This window comes from Pongo pygmaeus, chromosome 13, assembly GCF_028885625.2.
Source record: "Pongo pygmaeus isolate AG05252 chromosome 13, NHGRI_mPonPyg2-v2.0_pri, whole genome shotgun sequence".
Classification (NCBI taxonomy): Eukaryota; Metazoa; Chordata; class Mammalia; order Primates; family Hominidae; genus Pongo; species Pongo pygmaeus.
The window spans coordinates 55,214,557-55,232,226 of record NC_072386.2 but is presented as its reverse complement, the minus strand read 5'-3'; the positions used below and the strand labels follow the sequence as shown (position 1 = coordinate 55,232,226).

Here is a 17,670-nt window from a genome sequence, read left to right as displayed (position 1 = left end):
GAGGCTGAAGCAGAAGAATTGCTTGAACCCAGGAGGCGGAGGTTGCAGTGAGCCGAGATCATGCCACTGCACTCCAGCCTGGGCAACACAGTGAGACTTGGTCTCAAAAAAAAAAAAAAAAAAAAAAAAGTAGTATATTATATCAACTGAAAAAGAAGAAGATAAAAATATGAAAATGGTGATATTTTTACTTTTTTTTTTTTTGAGACCAAGTCTCACTCTGTCACCCTGGCTGGAGTATAGCAGCATGATCTCAGGTCACTGCAACTTCTGTCTCCCGGGTTCAAACAATTCTTGTGTGTCAGCCTCCTGAGTAGCTGGGATTACAGGCACCCGCCAGCATGCCCAGCCTGGCTAATTTTTGTATTTTTAGTAGAGATGGGTTTTCACCGTGTTGGCCAGGCTGGTCTCAAACTCCTTACCTCAAGTGATCCACCTACCTCAGCCTCCCAAAGTGCTAGGATTACAGACATGAGCCACCGCACCCAGTCTTTACTTTTTATAATAGTATAATTGGTTCTGAAGAGAAAAGGTGAATTTATGCAACATGCAAAATCTATTATGGCAGTACTCAGCACAATATAAAGAAAAGATAGACTTGGAAAGCAATTAAGTGTGTGGCTAGCAAAACAACATCAATATTGTATACCAAAAAGGGAACGCTAGAAATACATTTAGGAACTTAAAGGCTAAGCCTGGTAAGAAGCTTTACCATAAGCTTGTAGGTCTGAGGCCTATTGCAAGCTAAACAACATCGGTGAATGCCATGCTAGCAGATGCAGACCTCGTAATGTTACCTGTCTCAACAACTTTGAAGCATAGTTAAAACTCAACTAAGTGACAAAGATAGTACCACAAATCAGTGAGGAAATGATGGATTATGCAATTAATGTGTTGAAACATCTGGATAAAAGCTTGGAAAATAAAGTTAGGCCCCTAGTTCACTCTTTACATCAAAATTAATGTCTGATATTAAAAATAAAACTATAAAAAGAAAAGTTTTAATTACAGAGAGGTGAAGCCTTTTCTAATACTACACAACACCCAGAAATCATAAAATAAATATTTTTACATGGAAAAAATATTAAAGGAAAAACTGAGAAAAAATTTGCAATCCATATCACAAGTAAAGGGTCTTTTTTCATAATATATTAAGCTCTCCTACAAATCAATAAGAAAAATGTAAACAATTCAATGGAAAATATAGGCAAAGTAGATGAACAGACAGTTCCCAGAAAAAGAAATAGCTTTTAATCACATGAAACAGTGTTCAATCACATTTATAAGAAATACAAATTAACCCACATATCATTTTCACTTGCAAAATTGGTAGAGTTAAAAAAGTATAAGAAGACATTTTCAACCATTGATGGTGAATTGTAAATTGGTAAAACTTTTATGGAGAGAAATTTAGCACTACTAATCAAAATTACAAACGTGCAATCTTTGACCTAGTAATCTCTAAGAATTTATCCTTTATATATCTTGAACATGTGTAAAGTGATGTACATATAAGGTATTTGTTGCATAATTGTCTATAAAAGCAAAGGTAGAAACATCCTGAATGTCATTAGGAAAGTGCTCAGTGGCTATTTTTAAAATAAGTTAGATATTTGTGTTCAGATATGAAAACATCTTTCATATGGCCAACTGGAAAAGGCAAAGTGTATAGCATTCTATGATTTCTATTAATAATGAAGAGGTATTGAGATGATGGATAAAGGTAGGTGTATTTTTGCTTATATATGTTTAGAATATTTCTGGAAGGATAGCCAAAAGGCAGTAATAGTGGTTGTTTCCTTGAGGTACACCTGATGGCTTGAAATTATGGTTGGGAAAGACATAAACTTTCTACTGTAATATGGCTTTGTACCTTTAAAATTTTTTATCATGAATGTGTATTAGCTATGCAAAATAAATTAAATCAAAAAACCAATTCCCTGCTCAAAGCAAATCCCTCCTGCTTCTCTCCTCCCCAGTATTTACTGCATCTTTTGTTATCCTTGCATGTTTATATCCCCAACAAAACCAGGAGTTCTTTGACTGCTACAACTGTGTCTCCATCGTTTTTGCATATCCAGCATTTGCACAGTGCCTTAATCATGAAAAGGTTTTTTTTTTTTTTTTTTTAAAGTGATATTTTGAAGGATGAAGAAGACCCTTTTTTTTTGGGTGGAAGTCAGGCTCCCTTTAAATACGGCCTAATACTGCTGAGCAGGGTTGTGAGGCCCTAAAAACATCTTCCTACCATTCCTGGAATTCTACCTTGCAACATGTCCCTATCCTTTAAGAGAAAGGGAGGAGACAAAAAGGAGACAGAGAGAAGCTGAAGCTGACTCAAAGATCTGACTGGACCTGAGCAGTGCCCCAGGGAGAATCCATTTGAAAAAAAAAAAAATGTGCTCATGTGAATGGACAAGAAGGAGATGGCTTTAGATCTCATATGCTCTAAACAAAAAGTTATGCTGAGAGGGAAACTGACTTGTCATGAAGTCAGCTTTGTTCCGTTGCTATGCGTCATCCCTGCTAATGGTGAGTTTACCTAGGGCAGAGGCTACCATCTCAACCATGAAGCTGAAGACACAGGCATCCGTATTCTACAGCTAATTCAGTTGATTTCATCTCAGCACACATACATTGAGCACTTCCTAAGAGCAAGGTTGACCGACATTTTTATTAGCAATAATCTCTGCCTTCTTCTGATTCTCTAGAGATTTAAGACCACATAATCATCCTCTATGTCACAGGGTCAAGGGAGTGGGGGAGGAAATGGGCTAAGAGGTTCTAAATCTCTCCTAACACTTGCTTCTTCCAAATCAGCAAGATTAGAGCAGTCAACAGCTGACTGCGTTCAGACCCTGCAGGCTGGGCTGGCCTGCCCAGGACCTGAGGAGGGGCAGCTCCAGTGGCAATGTCTGAGCCCCTAGGTGTGCTGGTCCAGGCTGGCCTCTCTAAGACAGTGCAGGCCACGTGATCCATCCTCTGAGAGGCAGTGAACAGGTTAGGGACCCTACAACAGCCAGGAGGAAAAAGCAAGGAGTCCACTTTCCGCAGCCATGCTGAAACAGAGCGAGAGGAGACGGTCCTGGAGCTACAAGCCCTGGAACACGACGGAGAATGAGGGCAGCCAACACCGCAGGAGCATTTGCTCCCTGGGGGCCCGTTCCGGCTCCCAGGCCAGCATCCAAGGCTGGACAGAGGGCAACTATAACTACTACATCGAGGAAGACGAAGATGGGGAGGAGGAGGACCAGTGGAAGGACGACCTGGCAGAGGAGGACCAGCAGGCAGAGGAGGTCACCACCGCCAAGCCTGAAGGCCCCAGCGACCCTCCGGCCCTGTTGTCCACGCTGAATGTGAACGTGGGTGGCCACAGCTACCAGCTGGATTATTGCGAGCTGGCCAGCTTCCCCAAGACGCGCCTAGGTCGCTTGGCCACCTCCACCAGCCGCAGCCGCCAGCTAAGCCTCTGCGACGACTACGAGGAGCAGACAGACGAATACTTCTTCGACCGCGACCCGGCCGTCTTCCAGCTGGTCTACAATTTCTACTTGTCCGGGGTGCTGCTGGTGCTCGATGAGCTGTGTCCACGCTGCTTCCTGGAGGAGCTGGGCTACTGGGGTGTGCGGCTCAAGTACACGCCACGCTGCTGCCGCATCTGCTTCGAGGAGCGGCGCGACGAGCTGAGCGAACAGCTCAAGATCCAGCACGAGTTGCGCGCCCAGGCGCAGGTCGAGGAGGCGGAGGAACTCTTCCGCGACATGCGGTTCTACGGCCCGCAGCGGCGCCGCCTCTGGAACCTCATGGAGAAGCCATTTTCCTCGGTGGCCGCCAAGGCTATCGGGGTGGCCTCCAGTATCTTCGTGCTCGTCTCCGTGGTGGCGCTGGCGCTCAACACCGTGGAGGAGATGCAGCAGCACTCGGAGCAGGACGAGGGCAGCCCAGACCTGCGGCCCATCCTGGAGCACGTGGAGATGCTGTGCATCGGCTTCTTCACACTCGAGTACCTGCTGCGCCTAGCCTCCACGCCCGACCTGAGGCGCTTCGCGCGCAGCGCCCTCAACCTGGTTGACCTGGTGGCCATCCTGCCGCTCTACCTTCAGCTGCTGCTTGAGTGCTTCACGGGCGAGGATCACCAACGCGGCCAGACGGTGGGCAGCGTGGGTAAGGTGGGTCAGGTGTTGCGCGTTATGCGCCTCATGCGCATCTTCCGCATCCTCAAGCTGGCGCGCCACTCCACTGGACTGCGCGCCTTCGGCTTCACACTGCGCCAGTGCTACCAGCAGGTGGGCTGCCTGCTGCTCTTCATCGCCATGGGCATCTTCACTTTCTCTGCGGCTGTCTACTCTGTGGAGCACGATGTGCCCAGCACCAACTTCACCACCATCCCCCACTCCTGGTGGTGGGCCGCGGTGAGTCCTTTGGCCCTGGGCTTTCCCATCCTCTTCCCCAGCCCAGTGAGCTGCTCCTCCCTTCCCTGGTTATCAGCCACCAGGCTTTGGCTTCTGATCCTCTTCTTCCTCCCCACCCCCAATCGCTGCATACAGCTAACAAAACGGCGGTGGATGTCAAAGTGTTGGAAAGAGAATCTCAGCAGATCAGTAAGTCACTGAATTTGACTTAGTCGTAGAAATCTCCAAATCTAGATTTAGTCTTCAAAGCTTTGAAAAATAGATTTTAAAGAAGATTCATCATCATTACTGTTATTTAGCAGTTATTGAGCATCCAGTGTCCTGACAAAGCTCATCTCATTTTGGCATCACAGCCTTTGAGATGGTCATGACCACCATTTTTTTTAAGGGGACAAGCAGAAATGGCTTCAGTTTTTGAAAGAAACTGTAGATTTATGCGGAGAAGGAGGTGAGACTTGGCTGAACCACGTCGACTCTAACTGAAATCCCACCACCTCTGGTTCCAGTTAAATCTGAGTGTGGAAAGAAGCATCTCAAATTGAAACTTGCTCTGACTTCACTAAAGTTCTTTCAGGACCCTGTATTATTGCCCCATTTTACAGATAGTGAAATTGAAGTACAGAGAGTTTGAGTGTGGACACACAGCTAGAGGTGGCAAAGCCAGAACTGAAACTCAGGCCTCTCCAACTCCAAAATCCATGCCTTTCCCACACCCAAGCACTGTCTCTTTCAAGTTTTAGTTCTTTTGCATGCATTGCTGAATTTGTACAGTTAGTGTAATAGCTATTTTTTGTCATTGTTTTCTTTGGCCTTTGCCTTTCTATAACTTGTGCTGTTTACTCAAATATCTGTATTTTGAGTTGTGGTAGCTGAATCCCTGGAAATAAATGTTAATCAGGTCTTCTCAGATCGATGAATAAGTTGGCATATATGAAGGAAAGAATTGAATGTATGGTTTCTTTAGTTTTCTTTTGAAAAGTAGATTGTAATACCTTTAAAGACATTAAGCAAATATAACTAGTTTTCCCATGTCAGAAAGTAGATATTTTCAACATTAACATTGTGTATGTCATAAACCATAGTCTGGTATGCACTTCTGAGACAAACCAACCCAAGGCCACTGACAGTGCAATGTAGCATGATATGAGATTTAGAAAACCTGATTCTAGTCCCAGACCTGTCAATAATTAACCATGACCCTGAATAATTAACTGTGAAACCTTAATCCCTCACTTCCAGTTCTGCTTTCTCACCTCTAAAAGGGGAGGTTGGACATGTAAAAGTCCGCAGTTCAGTGAGTCTGCCTTCCCTTGAAAGCAGGGAGCTCGTATGTATAGAGGATATGTGAGCTTTCTTCAGTGGCAGGATGACACGATGCTTTTCTGAATGAGCTAGCCAAATTCTGCTTCTCTGATCATATTCCAAATGAAGGAAGGTCATCCCTATAGTAGATAAACCATGTGTACAGATGAGGCTCGTGGTTGATGATTTGTCCCCAGCAAATGACATTTACTTTGGAGGTGACTAAAGCAGGAAAGCAGAAGAGTAAATCCACACGCTGATGATATGATACAACACTTGAGAGTCAAATTTCTATTCATCTAAACATCTTTAAAGGCTAGTGCATGTAGGCACTGGATCTAGTACACTCTCTGATACTGCAGTTTTAACCCACAAAAGTTTTTTCAACCTTTTGTATATTAACAAATACTTTGATAAAAGTTATGTTACTTTCAAAGGGCTATGGCTAGAGAAAAAATTTTAATTAAAATAAAATACATAAAGAATATTACTCATGTTGTATTTTTACCAGTAAATTTTTTTGAACTGAATACCCATTGATCTCACTTAAATTTCTGATCTGTTCAATGTACAATGAATTCTAAACCTTTCAAATTATCTCTTTTTATGTTAACTGGCATTATTTAACTCAAAATCAATGTTTTTCATAAATTTTACAAAAATTGAATCACCAGTTTTTATCAATAATAAATATTACCAATTATTGCTCTTATCTGTATGAATTTCCTTTTGAAGCCATTATCTCTGTCAGGCACTATTTTCACAGGCCAAATTTTGCACATTCCAACCATCCCATTTACAAACCTTACCCTTTATCAATGGTCTTTGTCCATTTTATTCTGAAAATTATTTATACCAGTAAAATTCGTTATAAATTAGATAAAAGACTGATCATTTGTATTTATTTCTAAACTAATCTATGAAAACAATGGGAGCAATTGCCCTTGAATATTCTAAGACCTCTCTGTTCCCCAGGACTGCTATGTTGTTAATCCAGTTCTTCTCTGTACCTCTAACTACACTGCATAATACAGACTAAAGGTTCATATTCTCAATAGAGCAAAGAGAAAAGAACATTTTGAATTGATGTGGACAACATGTCTTGTTTCCAGTATGTAGATGCAAAGTGAAAAGAAACAAAATATTAGGACGAATTTGTCATGTAACACACAAAAATTCACCTTATTCATTCATTGAACAGTAAGTTTTTGAGTACCTCCAATGTGCCCAGTAGTATTCTAAACACTAGGGATACAGGGTAGGAGAAGAAAAAACAATGAAGTTTTTTTCTCTTGTGGAGCTTACATTCTAATGGAGAAAGACACATAATAAATAATTTCAGGTATTGGCATAGCTTGTGTGGGATAACAAGATTGAGAGTGATTTAGGCGGTAGAGTCTGTCTTTAGTAGGATAGTCAGAGAAGCCCTTTTGGAGAAGATGACATTGAGATACATTTTGAAAGATGAAAAGAGACTCATCTAAATGCACCTGACTAAACAGATATGACAATCTGAGAAGAGGATTCCTAAAAGTAACTGATCTAGTGGTTTCTAAGCATTTTATTGATCATGCATCTTATTTTTAAAAATTTGGGGCACATACCCATGATAAATGTGTATTTATTTATAAATAAATTAGAGGTTATTTATTGCCATAATAACGATGCATCACCAACCACCCTGAAACTCAATGGCTTAAAACATCAAGCGTTTATTTAGCTCATGAATTTAAAAGTCAGCGTATACTCTGGTTTCAACTAGAAGTTTCTTCTCTTTCATGAGGCTGTCGTTACTCATTCACATGCCTGATGGTCAGCTGGCATGAAGGGAGACACTAGGCCACATGTCTGCATTCCTCTAGCAGACTCCAGCAGCCACATGTCCATGGCTGTGGAAAAGAATAAGAGAGAGAATGCAAGCCCCATCATGCAAACACTTCATAAGTGTCTGTTCATGGCATTTGCTCAGCCCATTGGCCAGAGTAAGTCACATGGCCAAGCTGCACGTCAAAGGGCAGGGCAGGTTAGCCCACCCACCATAGGAGGGCACTGCAAAGTTATATGGCAAACAGCTTGGATACAGAAAGATGTAAAGAATTAGTTCCAATAATGCAATCTTTCTCCTGCAGTAATATATTACTGCTCAAATATATTATACATATCAGAAAGTATACACTCACAAATTGAAACTTTAAAGATGAGATAAAGAAAAATATAATTGGCATTTTATTTCACCATTGTGGGGCTGTATCCTTTGTGAAATATTCATCCCACATTACAGAGAGTTTCTCTTATCCATTCTTTTATGTATTTTTAATGCTTTCAGACAACACCAAATCTGACTTGCTTTTAATAATCTTTCTTCTCTCTATGCCAAGGATCCTGCAAACTTTCTCTGTAATTCAACTCAGGGATTTAAGAAAAATACAGTAATTTTCATTATTGTGAATTCTCCTGCAGCTGCAAAACAAATCCCTCCTGGACATTTATGTCTACAAATGCTCATGTATTAGGATGTAACATAGACCTGTCTTTTTCATCTGTCAAATGGAGGTTATTTGTGAGCACTAATGTAATAGGAAACATATGTAAACTGCTAGTCTATAGTAAGTCTGCAATAAATAGAAGCTACCATAACTGACTAGTTGATAGTCTTTATCACATGGAAGCAATAACCTTTGCTTCTACATTCATTTGGGAAGAAAATAAAACAGAAATGAGTCTTTTTCTACAGAGGAAAAGAAAGAACCTATAAAACATACGAGAAGGTCAGCTGTTCCCTCATGGGAAAACTTCTGAGAGTCCAGATAAACAGGCCCACGCCTAAAGCAGCTCCAGCCATCTTGGGGCTCTCTGGATTGCCTGGGGGTAGGAAATGCACAGCACAGCTAAACAAGAACAATGGGCTCTATGATGAAGCTGTAATCATTGGCCTCCTGTGTGGGTATAGTTTTTTTTCTTTTACTTTTTTTTTTTAGCCTCAACATATTACATTTTTTTTCCTTATTTTTTTTTTGCTGGGGGTCGGGGGGTGGGGGGCATGGATATGTTTTTAAGTAGAAAAGAGTAAGTAGACTTTCAATGAACCATTTCCTTCTGAGTTTTCCAGGGCAAGTTAAAGCTGTAGAAACCAAACAGGAGACTATGGCATGAACTCATTCCTTCAAAAACTAACTTTTCAAAAAGAAAATTTATCTCTAGTTGAGGCACCAGATCATTTTGTCCCAGAGACCTTGCTCCCATCTTTGTTTCTCTAAGGTATGTTTTCATTACCTTGCCAATAGGTGGCACTTACAAGATCACTGAAATTATTTTATTTTTGTTCATTGATTGCTTTGAGGAAACCCATTTGAAAAATAAATTAGGTTGCAGTCAGGAAAATAGATACCAAGGTGAATATTTCAAACAGGGAATTTAATACAAGGAAATAGATAGTTGTTAGAAGACTAGAAGAAAAAAAAAAAAGAAGACTGGAAAAGCAGAAAGAGAAAACTGAGATAATCCAGAGATTGGTAATTGCAGGGAGTAGCTATTGGCCCTAGAATTGGGAGAATAAATGGGAAAAGGTGTTGCTACCAGAAGCTGAGAGTCCAGAGGAGGGGCCTCTGTGTAGCTGTTGCAGGGACTCCTAAATTGGCACCATGAGGCTGATGCCAGGAATGCCAAAAAATGACTGAAACGTAACTATTGGCTGCAATTGGAGGAGTGACAGCAGAAACCAGAGGCAGGATAAGAGACCCTTATGTCCTCATACCATCTTCCAGTCTCTTATAGGCAGAACATAACTAGAAGACAGTGGGCAAGAGAATCTGGGAAATGTAGTTTGCAGACTCCCAGTTCTGGAATTATAGAATAAAATACAGAAGGGTGTCAGGCTTGGGACTAAGAGACAACATATAAATATCTGGCACAGAAAGTAGTAGAGTTCTAGCTCCTTCAGAAATAGCACAAGAGCTATAGACGGGGTAAAGGCTCTTAGGCATTGTTACTACTTTTGATCTTATGGATTCCCAATTTTGGAGTGGTCTCCTTTTATGTCTTTAAAGTATGTTCCTCATGTTAGCCAATACGATGTGAGTGGAACACGACAGCATTGTTGAGGGCAGGGAGAAATGCAAGGAAGCTGAGGATGTGGAGAGCATCATTATTGCGCACCTTTCTGTGGATAGATTAATAGATCTCAAAGTTACATTTGTGGTTTTGCTTTAGCTGTGCACACCTACCGCTTATTGTACCACTTACAAACATGTCAGAACTGTAATATACAGATGAGGGTTGTTGTTCTCCTGAAGGTAGTCACCCATGACCTCATTCTAACAGTGCTTCCACTAATCAAGACATTCTTTGAATTCCACTGAGGAATTACCTTCAGAGTTTGTGACACATCCACTTGTTTCTATGTTGCTAAATCTTTATCTTTTTAAGGCTAGATTCAATATTTAAAATAGTTAAGACACTTTGGTTTAAGATTGACACTTAGAGTACGCCATCAAGGTGGATATGACCGCTTGCTGCCACTGAATCTACTGTGCAGACTATAATTCAAAACAGGAATTCCAAATATACTTGTTGCAATAATAGCATGAGTAAGTACAGCCTTTGAAGCTAAATCCTTTGAAGGACAACATGTATTGAGGCTTATAATAATTTTATCCAAAAAAGGTCCATCTTCACCACCTCTGATTCCTTTGGAAAACAGAAAGTGTTATTTTGAAAAATAAGTTTTATTCCCTAGGATCATAAATTCCTGAATGCATGGACTACTGGGTGCCAAGATTTTTTCTATTCCTTGTTCATTATGAGGGAAACAAAGTTGTCTTGTTAAATGAGAAATCCAAGTATTCTGAAGTTTTGGAGAAAAATTTGATGCTTATCCTCATAATATATGGCAGGCCAGGATTTGTTGTTTAGTGAGTAAACTGCCAGGGGAAGGTCACATTCTGGCTTTGGGACCCAAGGCTAAGGAAAGTACGTACGTTTACAGCAGAATGGTTAAGTTTCCAGTTTGCAGAGTTGCTGAGCTAGCCAGTTTTCTTCAGTATATTAAGATGGATTGTGGAAATTTTGGTCACATTTCCAAACCCAACTCCTGCTAATGTGACAACTCATTCTGTGAGGTCACTTGGGTCAGTCTGGGGCCTTCAGCTTTTAATTCCCATCTAGGGAGAAATGGCTTGGCCTATGCAATGTGGAAAAAAAGTTCCCCAAAGCCAAGGAATCCTGAGTTCCTCCTGGAGCCAAGGAGCAAGAAACAGATTACTTGTTGAGTCAAATTATTCACAAAATAGACAACACATAAATTAACTGTAAATTTTGAATAAATTATTGGGGACCAGTCACACATAGCCTTCTAGCAGAAGAGATCTGTTCTCTAAAAATAGATTGAAGATATACAAAAATATTTGGATCATATTATGCACATCAGATATTTATTCTTCTTTAAGCCAATTCTCTTTGCTTTTGACTTTTCAAAGTTCAGCCAAAAAAAAAAAAAAGAAGTTTGGCTTAAGGGTGAAGCAAAGCCAGTATGCAGAATGATCAAAAGTTTAAAATAAGCAGTTTATCTTAATTATTTTCTTCTTCAATGTCTTCCTGCCCTCTCCCATCCCCGCCATCCTGAACCCTTAAGTGACTTGTTTCCTCCAAGGCCTCTGCATTGGACTTCCGTGGATGCCTCATGTTCTAAACCAGGGTCCCCAATCCCGGGGCTGTGGACTGGTACTTGTCTGTGGCCTGTTAGGAACCTGGCCACACAGCAGGAGATGAGTGGAGGGCCATCAATCATTACCGCCTAAGTTCTGCCTCCTGTCAGATCAACCACAGCGTTAGATTCTCGCAGGAGTGGGAACCCCATTGTTAACTGCGCGTGCGAGGGATCTAGGTTGCTTGCTCCTTATGAGAATCTAACTAATACCTGACAACCTGAGATGGAGCAGTTTCATCCCGAAACCATCCCCTCCCCCAACCCCGTCCATGGGAAAAATTGTCTTCCACAAAACCGGCCCCTGGTGCCAAAAAGGTTGGGGACCAGTGTTCTAAACTACCCCTTCCTGCCACTCACTCCTAAATCCTAACTCCCTTTAGGCCTCCTCCAGGGAAAGTTGACTAAACTTTCATCCAGAGGTGTGAGTAATGGTGTTAGTGACAAATGAAAGCTATTGTTCAGCTCACACAACTGGAGAGAGATCAGCCTGGGGTTCTTTGACTTTTGGTGTGGTCAATGACAAGAAACACACACCCGGACACAGGAAGGGGAACATCACACACCGGGGCCTGTTGTGGGGTGGGGGGAGGGGGGAGGGATAGCGTTTGGAGATATACCTAACGTTAAATGACAAGTTACTGGGTGCAGCACACCAACATGGCACATGTATACATATGTAACTAACCTGCACGTTGTGCACATGTACCCTAGAACTTAAAAAAAAAAAAAAACACACACACCCACTCACGCAACCAAGAAGACTTTGAGATTAACCCACAAGCTCACTTTATCACTGCCTCACATCACCCCTTGGTCCAGAAGTTGGGAAAAGGAGATTCTCTACTGGAGCCAGAGGGCAGAGTCAGGGAGGAGCTTGTTTCCACAGCCTGAGGGTCTGATAAGCGTAACATATATAGAGTTGCTGGTGTAGAATGCACTCAATAAATGTTGGTCTTTGTCTCTCCTCAGTGGGGGCCAGCTTCAGGATGGGGGACCCTGGGATTGCCTACATGATATATATATACTGATATTGCTTACACACCCTGTGCCAGACACTCCTTCAATTCCTGTAGCAACTCTATGAGGTAGATACCACACATTTCAAAAGTAGAAACTGAGGCCGAGAGAATTTAGGTGATCTGCCCAACTTATTCAGCTGGGATTCAGAAGTGGATTCAGACCCTAAGTCTACTGTAGTCCCTGTTTCCTTCAGCTTATCTACACCACATTGCCTCTCTTGGATGCTTGCTTGTATTCTGACCCTGCAGAAAAAGGCTGCATGACCTCTCACCAGAGACAGGGCAGCGAGTGAGAGGAGATGCATCATCAGCCCCAGAAAGGAGGTGTACCCTTCCTTTTTTCGTGGGCTGGATGGAGCTGTGGTTATCAGTGCCCTCAGTTTTGTCCAGCTGGCTCACATCTCCATTTCATTCTAATCAATCAACTGCACTATTCCAGGTTCAAACTAACCCTTACATCATCAAAACAAAAATATTTACACTGCTAAGCTAACGGCCACCTCAGCATGGATCAACAAGATGACCATATGCTTTACTGCCGTCTGCTGGAAAATTATGGCAACAACTACTCAAATACACAAAGCAAAGAGTGCCTCCTGGAGTTGTGCAACGCAAAAATTTTTACAACTGTGAGCAACAGCTCTGCTTAAAAGGCTTCTAGTAATTTAGCCAATACTCTGGGGATCAGAGGGAGTACATGAGGCATAAAAAACAGTCCCCAAGGAATTTTCACAGGGTTTTCTCTGATAACTGATAACTAGTCCCATGGGTATCTGCATTTTAAAACAGAAGCTTGTTGACACAGGAAAGGGAACATCACACTCTGGGGACTGCTGTGGGGTGGGGGGAGGGGGGAGGGATAGCATTAGGAGATATATATACCTAATGCTAAATGACGAGTTAATGGGTGCAGCACACCAGCATGGCACATGTATACATATGTAACTAACCTGCACATGGTGCACATGTACCATAAAACTTAAAGTATAATAATAATAATTAAAACAAAACAAACAAAAAACCCAGAAGCTTGTTAACCTAAATAAATCTCCAATTAGTGGGATTTAAATCAGTATGACAAGAGTAACGGGAAGTATTTCATGCAGGGGTGAACATAGTTTTGGTGAGTGATATCTTACAAAAGTCCGTTTACAAAATAATGAGAGTGTTTCTCCAGACATCTGCAATTAAAGCATCTTCATATAAAGTCTCTCATTTGAACTACATAACAACTTTGAAAAGTGTTATAATTGCCTTCATTTTAAAGATGAGAGGAAGACAATGGAAGAGTTTCATGCCTTTTGTATGCCTGGTACTGTGTTCAGTGCTTTATATTCATTTTCTTATTTAGCCTTCACAAGAATCCTGAGAGTTAGATGGTTGTCTCCTCTTTTAAATAAAAAAAGAAAAAGAAAGAAAAAAAGAGAGAGAGTGAGTCTGAAGGTTTTGCCCCAGGTCACTCAACTGGAAAGATTCAGAGTCAGGACTTGAACCCATGTCTGTTCTAAGCCCAAGATTTTTTCAATACATACAGTGTACAGGCAAACCCAGGGACCCACTATCTTGAATCTGGTCCCAGCTGAGTTAGGGAGGCAAAGATCATTTACTGAGCACGTTCTACACCAGGAACTTAACATACTATTTTAAATGCTCTTTACAACAACCCTTTCAAATAGGTATTACCTCCTCCCATATCTTACATTCAAACATGCATGAGTCGTAGTCAAGATTTCAGCCAAAGTCTTTCAGCTCCATCCATAGCTTCTGTTCTTTTCATGACACAGGTCCTACAGGGAGTCTTCCTGGTACCTCCTAAAGCAGGCTCCATGGGAAGCCATTACACTTCCCATGTGTACCCACGGGGAGGACGCTTCCCTGCTTGCTCCTCTCCCTTTCTTCTCCTCCCCGATCTTAGTGCTAACAATTCCATCCTGCTTTCCTTCCTCTACAGGTGAGCATCTCCACCGTGGGCTACGGAGACATGTACCCAGAGACCCACCTGGGCAGGTTTTTTGCCTTCCTCTGCATTGCTTTCGGGATCATTCTCAACGGGATGCCCATTTCCATCCTCTACAACAAGTTTTCTGATTACTACAGCAAGCTGAAGGCTTATGAGTATACCGCCATGCGTAGGGAGAGGGGAGAGGTGAACTTCATGCAGAGAGCCAGAAAGAAGATAGCTGAGTGTTTGGTTGGAAGCAACCCACAGCCCACTCCAAGACAAGAGAATTAATATTTTATAGGACATGTGGCTGGTAGATTCCATGAACTTCAAGGCTTCGTTGCTCTCTTTTTTTTAAATCATTATGATTGGCAGCAAAAGGAAATGTGAAGCAGACATACACAAAGGCCATTTCGTTCACAGAGTTCTGCCTCTAGAAGTACTCATTTTGGCCCAAACTCAGAATGTCTCATAGTGCTCTTTCGCTGTGTTGTGTGAAACATCTGACCTTCTCAATGACATTGATATTGAAAACCTGAGAGAAGCACAGCTTAGATTTTTCTTGTAGCTTCTCGTGGCATCTAGCTCAATAAATATTTTTGGACTTGAGTTGACTTGAGAAAATTTTTTTTACTTTAAATTTTTTTTAAAATTCTTAACTTTCCAGAGAGAGGGAGTGTTACAGCAGGAATTATACAAGCTTTGGAGTTAGACCAACCTTAGTCAGAATCCCAGAGCTACCAGCTGTACGGTTTTAGGCAAGTGACTCTAACCCTTTAAGCCTCAGTTTCTTCAACTGTAAAATGTAGGCAATACTCACCCTGCCAGCCTGAGCAACATAGTGAGACCCTGCCTCTACAAAAACTTATTAAAAATTATCTGGGTGTGCTGGCCCACACCTGTAGTCCCAGCTACTTGGAAGACTGAGGTGAGATCACTTGAGCCCAGGAGTTTGAGGTTAGAGTAAGCTATAATCACATCACTGCACTCCAATCTAGATGGCAGAGTAAGACCCTGCCTCAAATAAATAAATAAATAAATAAATAAATAAATAAATAAAACCACCTGCCTTGTAAAATGAATCTGGGGATAATAGATATGTGTAAATGCTCAATAAACGATAGCTATTAAAATTGTTTAAGTGGATGTTATCTAATGAAATCTCTAGACCAGTGGTTCTCAAAGGCAAATTCATTCCTCAGAGGCCAGCTGATGCCTAGAGATGGTTTTGATTGCCAATACTGTGAGGGGCAATAAGGGAGAATTCTGGCATCTAGGAGGTAGGGGCTGAGGATGTTGCTAAACATCCTACAAGGCAAAGGACAGCCCCCATAACAAAGAATTATCTGACCCAAAATGTCAATAGTGCCAAACTGGAGAAACTCTTGTCTAGATTTAATGTGGGAGCCCCCAGATTGGACTTGTGAAACATGCCTAAATGTACTAATCCTCCCCCATTAGAAGGAGCCCCCATACGGTCCTCACCAACTCAGGCCTCCTTTTTCTCTCTCTTTTCCACAAAAGGAAGAAAAAAAAATAGCCTACCTCCTGAACAATTGCTGTGGGCAAAAGGAATTAAATCAATGTGGCCTTCCACTCTCACTGTTTGTGGATTAGAGAACCAGTGCCCACAGGAAATTGGTCCTTTCTCTCCCTGTAACCTTTTCCTCTTAATTTCTTTGTCCTTCAAAGAAATTGAGACTACTGGAAGTGGAAGTGTTGAGAATTAAAGGCTCCTTTGAACTGAGCACACAAAGATTGCTCTGTAACTGGAACTTGCCATGCAGACCCTCAAATTTGTCTCAGGGCATGGCTGGACCTATACTTGTGTCATAAGAATAAATTGCCGATTCAAGCAACAGAGAGAGAAAAAGATAAGAATAGTTGCCTACAATGAGAGGCAATTTGGACTGCATATGGAGCATATAACTTTAATACTTAATATATCCCTCAATAAGGTATTGGATTACTTTTTAATTTAGGAAGAAATGGAAGCTTGGAGAAGTAATTCCACTACGTTCACACAGCCAGTAAACAGTGGGACTGGGGTTCAAGACCAGGTCTGTCTGATCCCCAAGGCTCTTGGTGGAGGGCTAAACTTGTGTTATCAGCATCACCTGGAGGGCTTGTTAAAGCCGAGCATGCTGGGCCCTGTCCCTGGGGTATGAATCAGTAGGCTTGGGATGGAGCTCAAGGATTTGCATTTCTGAAAAGTTCCAGGTGATGCTGATGGCGCTTGTGCAAGGGAACACATGTTGAGAGCCAGGGGTCTAAATCATTTTGCTCTGCCCTCCCATAAGGAGCTATGATTATGAAAGGAGGCTATAACTGGCAAACTCTATTTAGATCCCACTCCCCCTTACTCCCAAGTGTTCTTATCATCAGCAATGACCTGGCCTCTGAAGGGTGAACAGAAGCCCTACTGTCCTAAGGTTGCCAGATAAAATACAGGATGCCTCGGGTGTCTTACTCTGTGCTGCTATAACTGAATACTACAGGCTGGGTAATTTACAAAGAACAGACACTTATTGCTCACAGTTCTGGAGTTTGGGAATCCCAAAATCAAGGCATGTGCAGGTTCGGTTGTCTGATGAGAGCTGCTTTCTGTTTCCAAGATGGTTTCTTACTGCTGCATCCTCCTGAGGGGAGGACGACTACTTTATCCTCATGTGGTAGAAGAGCAAGCTTACCAAACACCACATGAATCCCTTTTTATAAGGACCTTACGTACTTTCAGGAGGGAGGAGCTCTCATGGCTTAATCACCTCTTAAAGGATCCACCTCTGAAAACTATCACATTGGCAACAGCTGAATTTTGGAGGAGACACATCCCAACCATAGCACCAGTTAAATTTCAAGATAAATAATTTTTAGTAGAAGCATTTTGCAAATATTGCATGGTGTATACATCTACTAAAAAACTGTTTATTTAAAATTCAAATTTAAGGTGTCCTGTACTTTCATTTGCTAAATCTGGCAATCCTGTACTATTGCTTTTGAGTTTCCTCTTATGGATGAAAATTACCCCCAAGTCCTAAAAAACCCACCCAAACAACAGGCCTGTCAGCCAAGGGAGACTTCTCTCCCCTCTTGCCAAATATAAAAGAGAGAAATTTCTAATTAGTTTCTTTGCCAGATACAATCATGCAAACAAAGTTACAACGTGCAGGTCTGGAGCACAGCTTACATAACCACCTAACACCCTCACTACAGCAGCCGCCTCTTCCTGTCGACCTCCAGCCTTCCTGCTCCTTCTGCGGTCTCCAAGGGGAGGGATTTACTGATGAAATG

The 17,670-nt window shown here is 41.9% G+C and overlaps 1 protein-coding gene and 1 long non-coding RNA gene across 2 annotated transcripts in view; one reads left to right on the top strand and one right to left on the bottom strand.

The window, feature by feature from the left end:
* LOC129043445 (uncharacterized) overlaps window positions 1–17,051 on the bottom strand; it is an 80,728-nt gene extending 63,677 nt beyond the window's left edge. The window contains exon 1 of the long non-coding RNA XR_008504470.1: window positions 16,916–17,051. This is a non-coding gene — a long non-coding RNA (uncharacterized LOC129043445). The remainder of the gene's footprint in view (window positions 1–16,915) is intronic.
* KCNV2 (potassium voltage-gated channel modifier subfamily V member 2) lies at window positions 2,138–15,508 on the top strand. Its single transcript, XM_054500153.1, has 2 exons — window positions 2,138–4,412; window positions 14,389–15,508. The coding sequence occupies exons 1-2, from the start codon at window positions 3,057–3,059 to the stop codon at window positions 14,668–14,670; spliced, it is 1,638 nt and encodes a 545-aa protein (XP_054356128.1). The 5' UTR covers window positions 2,138–3,056; the 3' UTR covers window positions 14,671–15,508.
* Window positions 17,052–17,670: the final 619 nt, after the last annotated feature.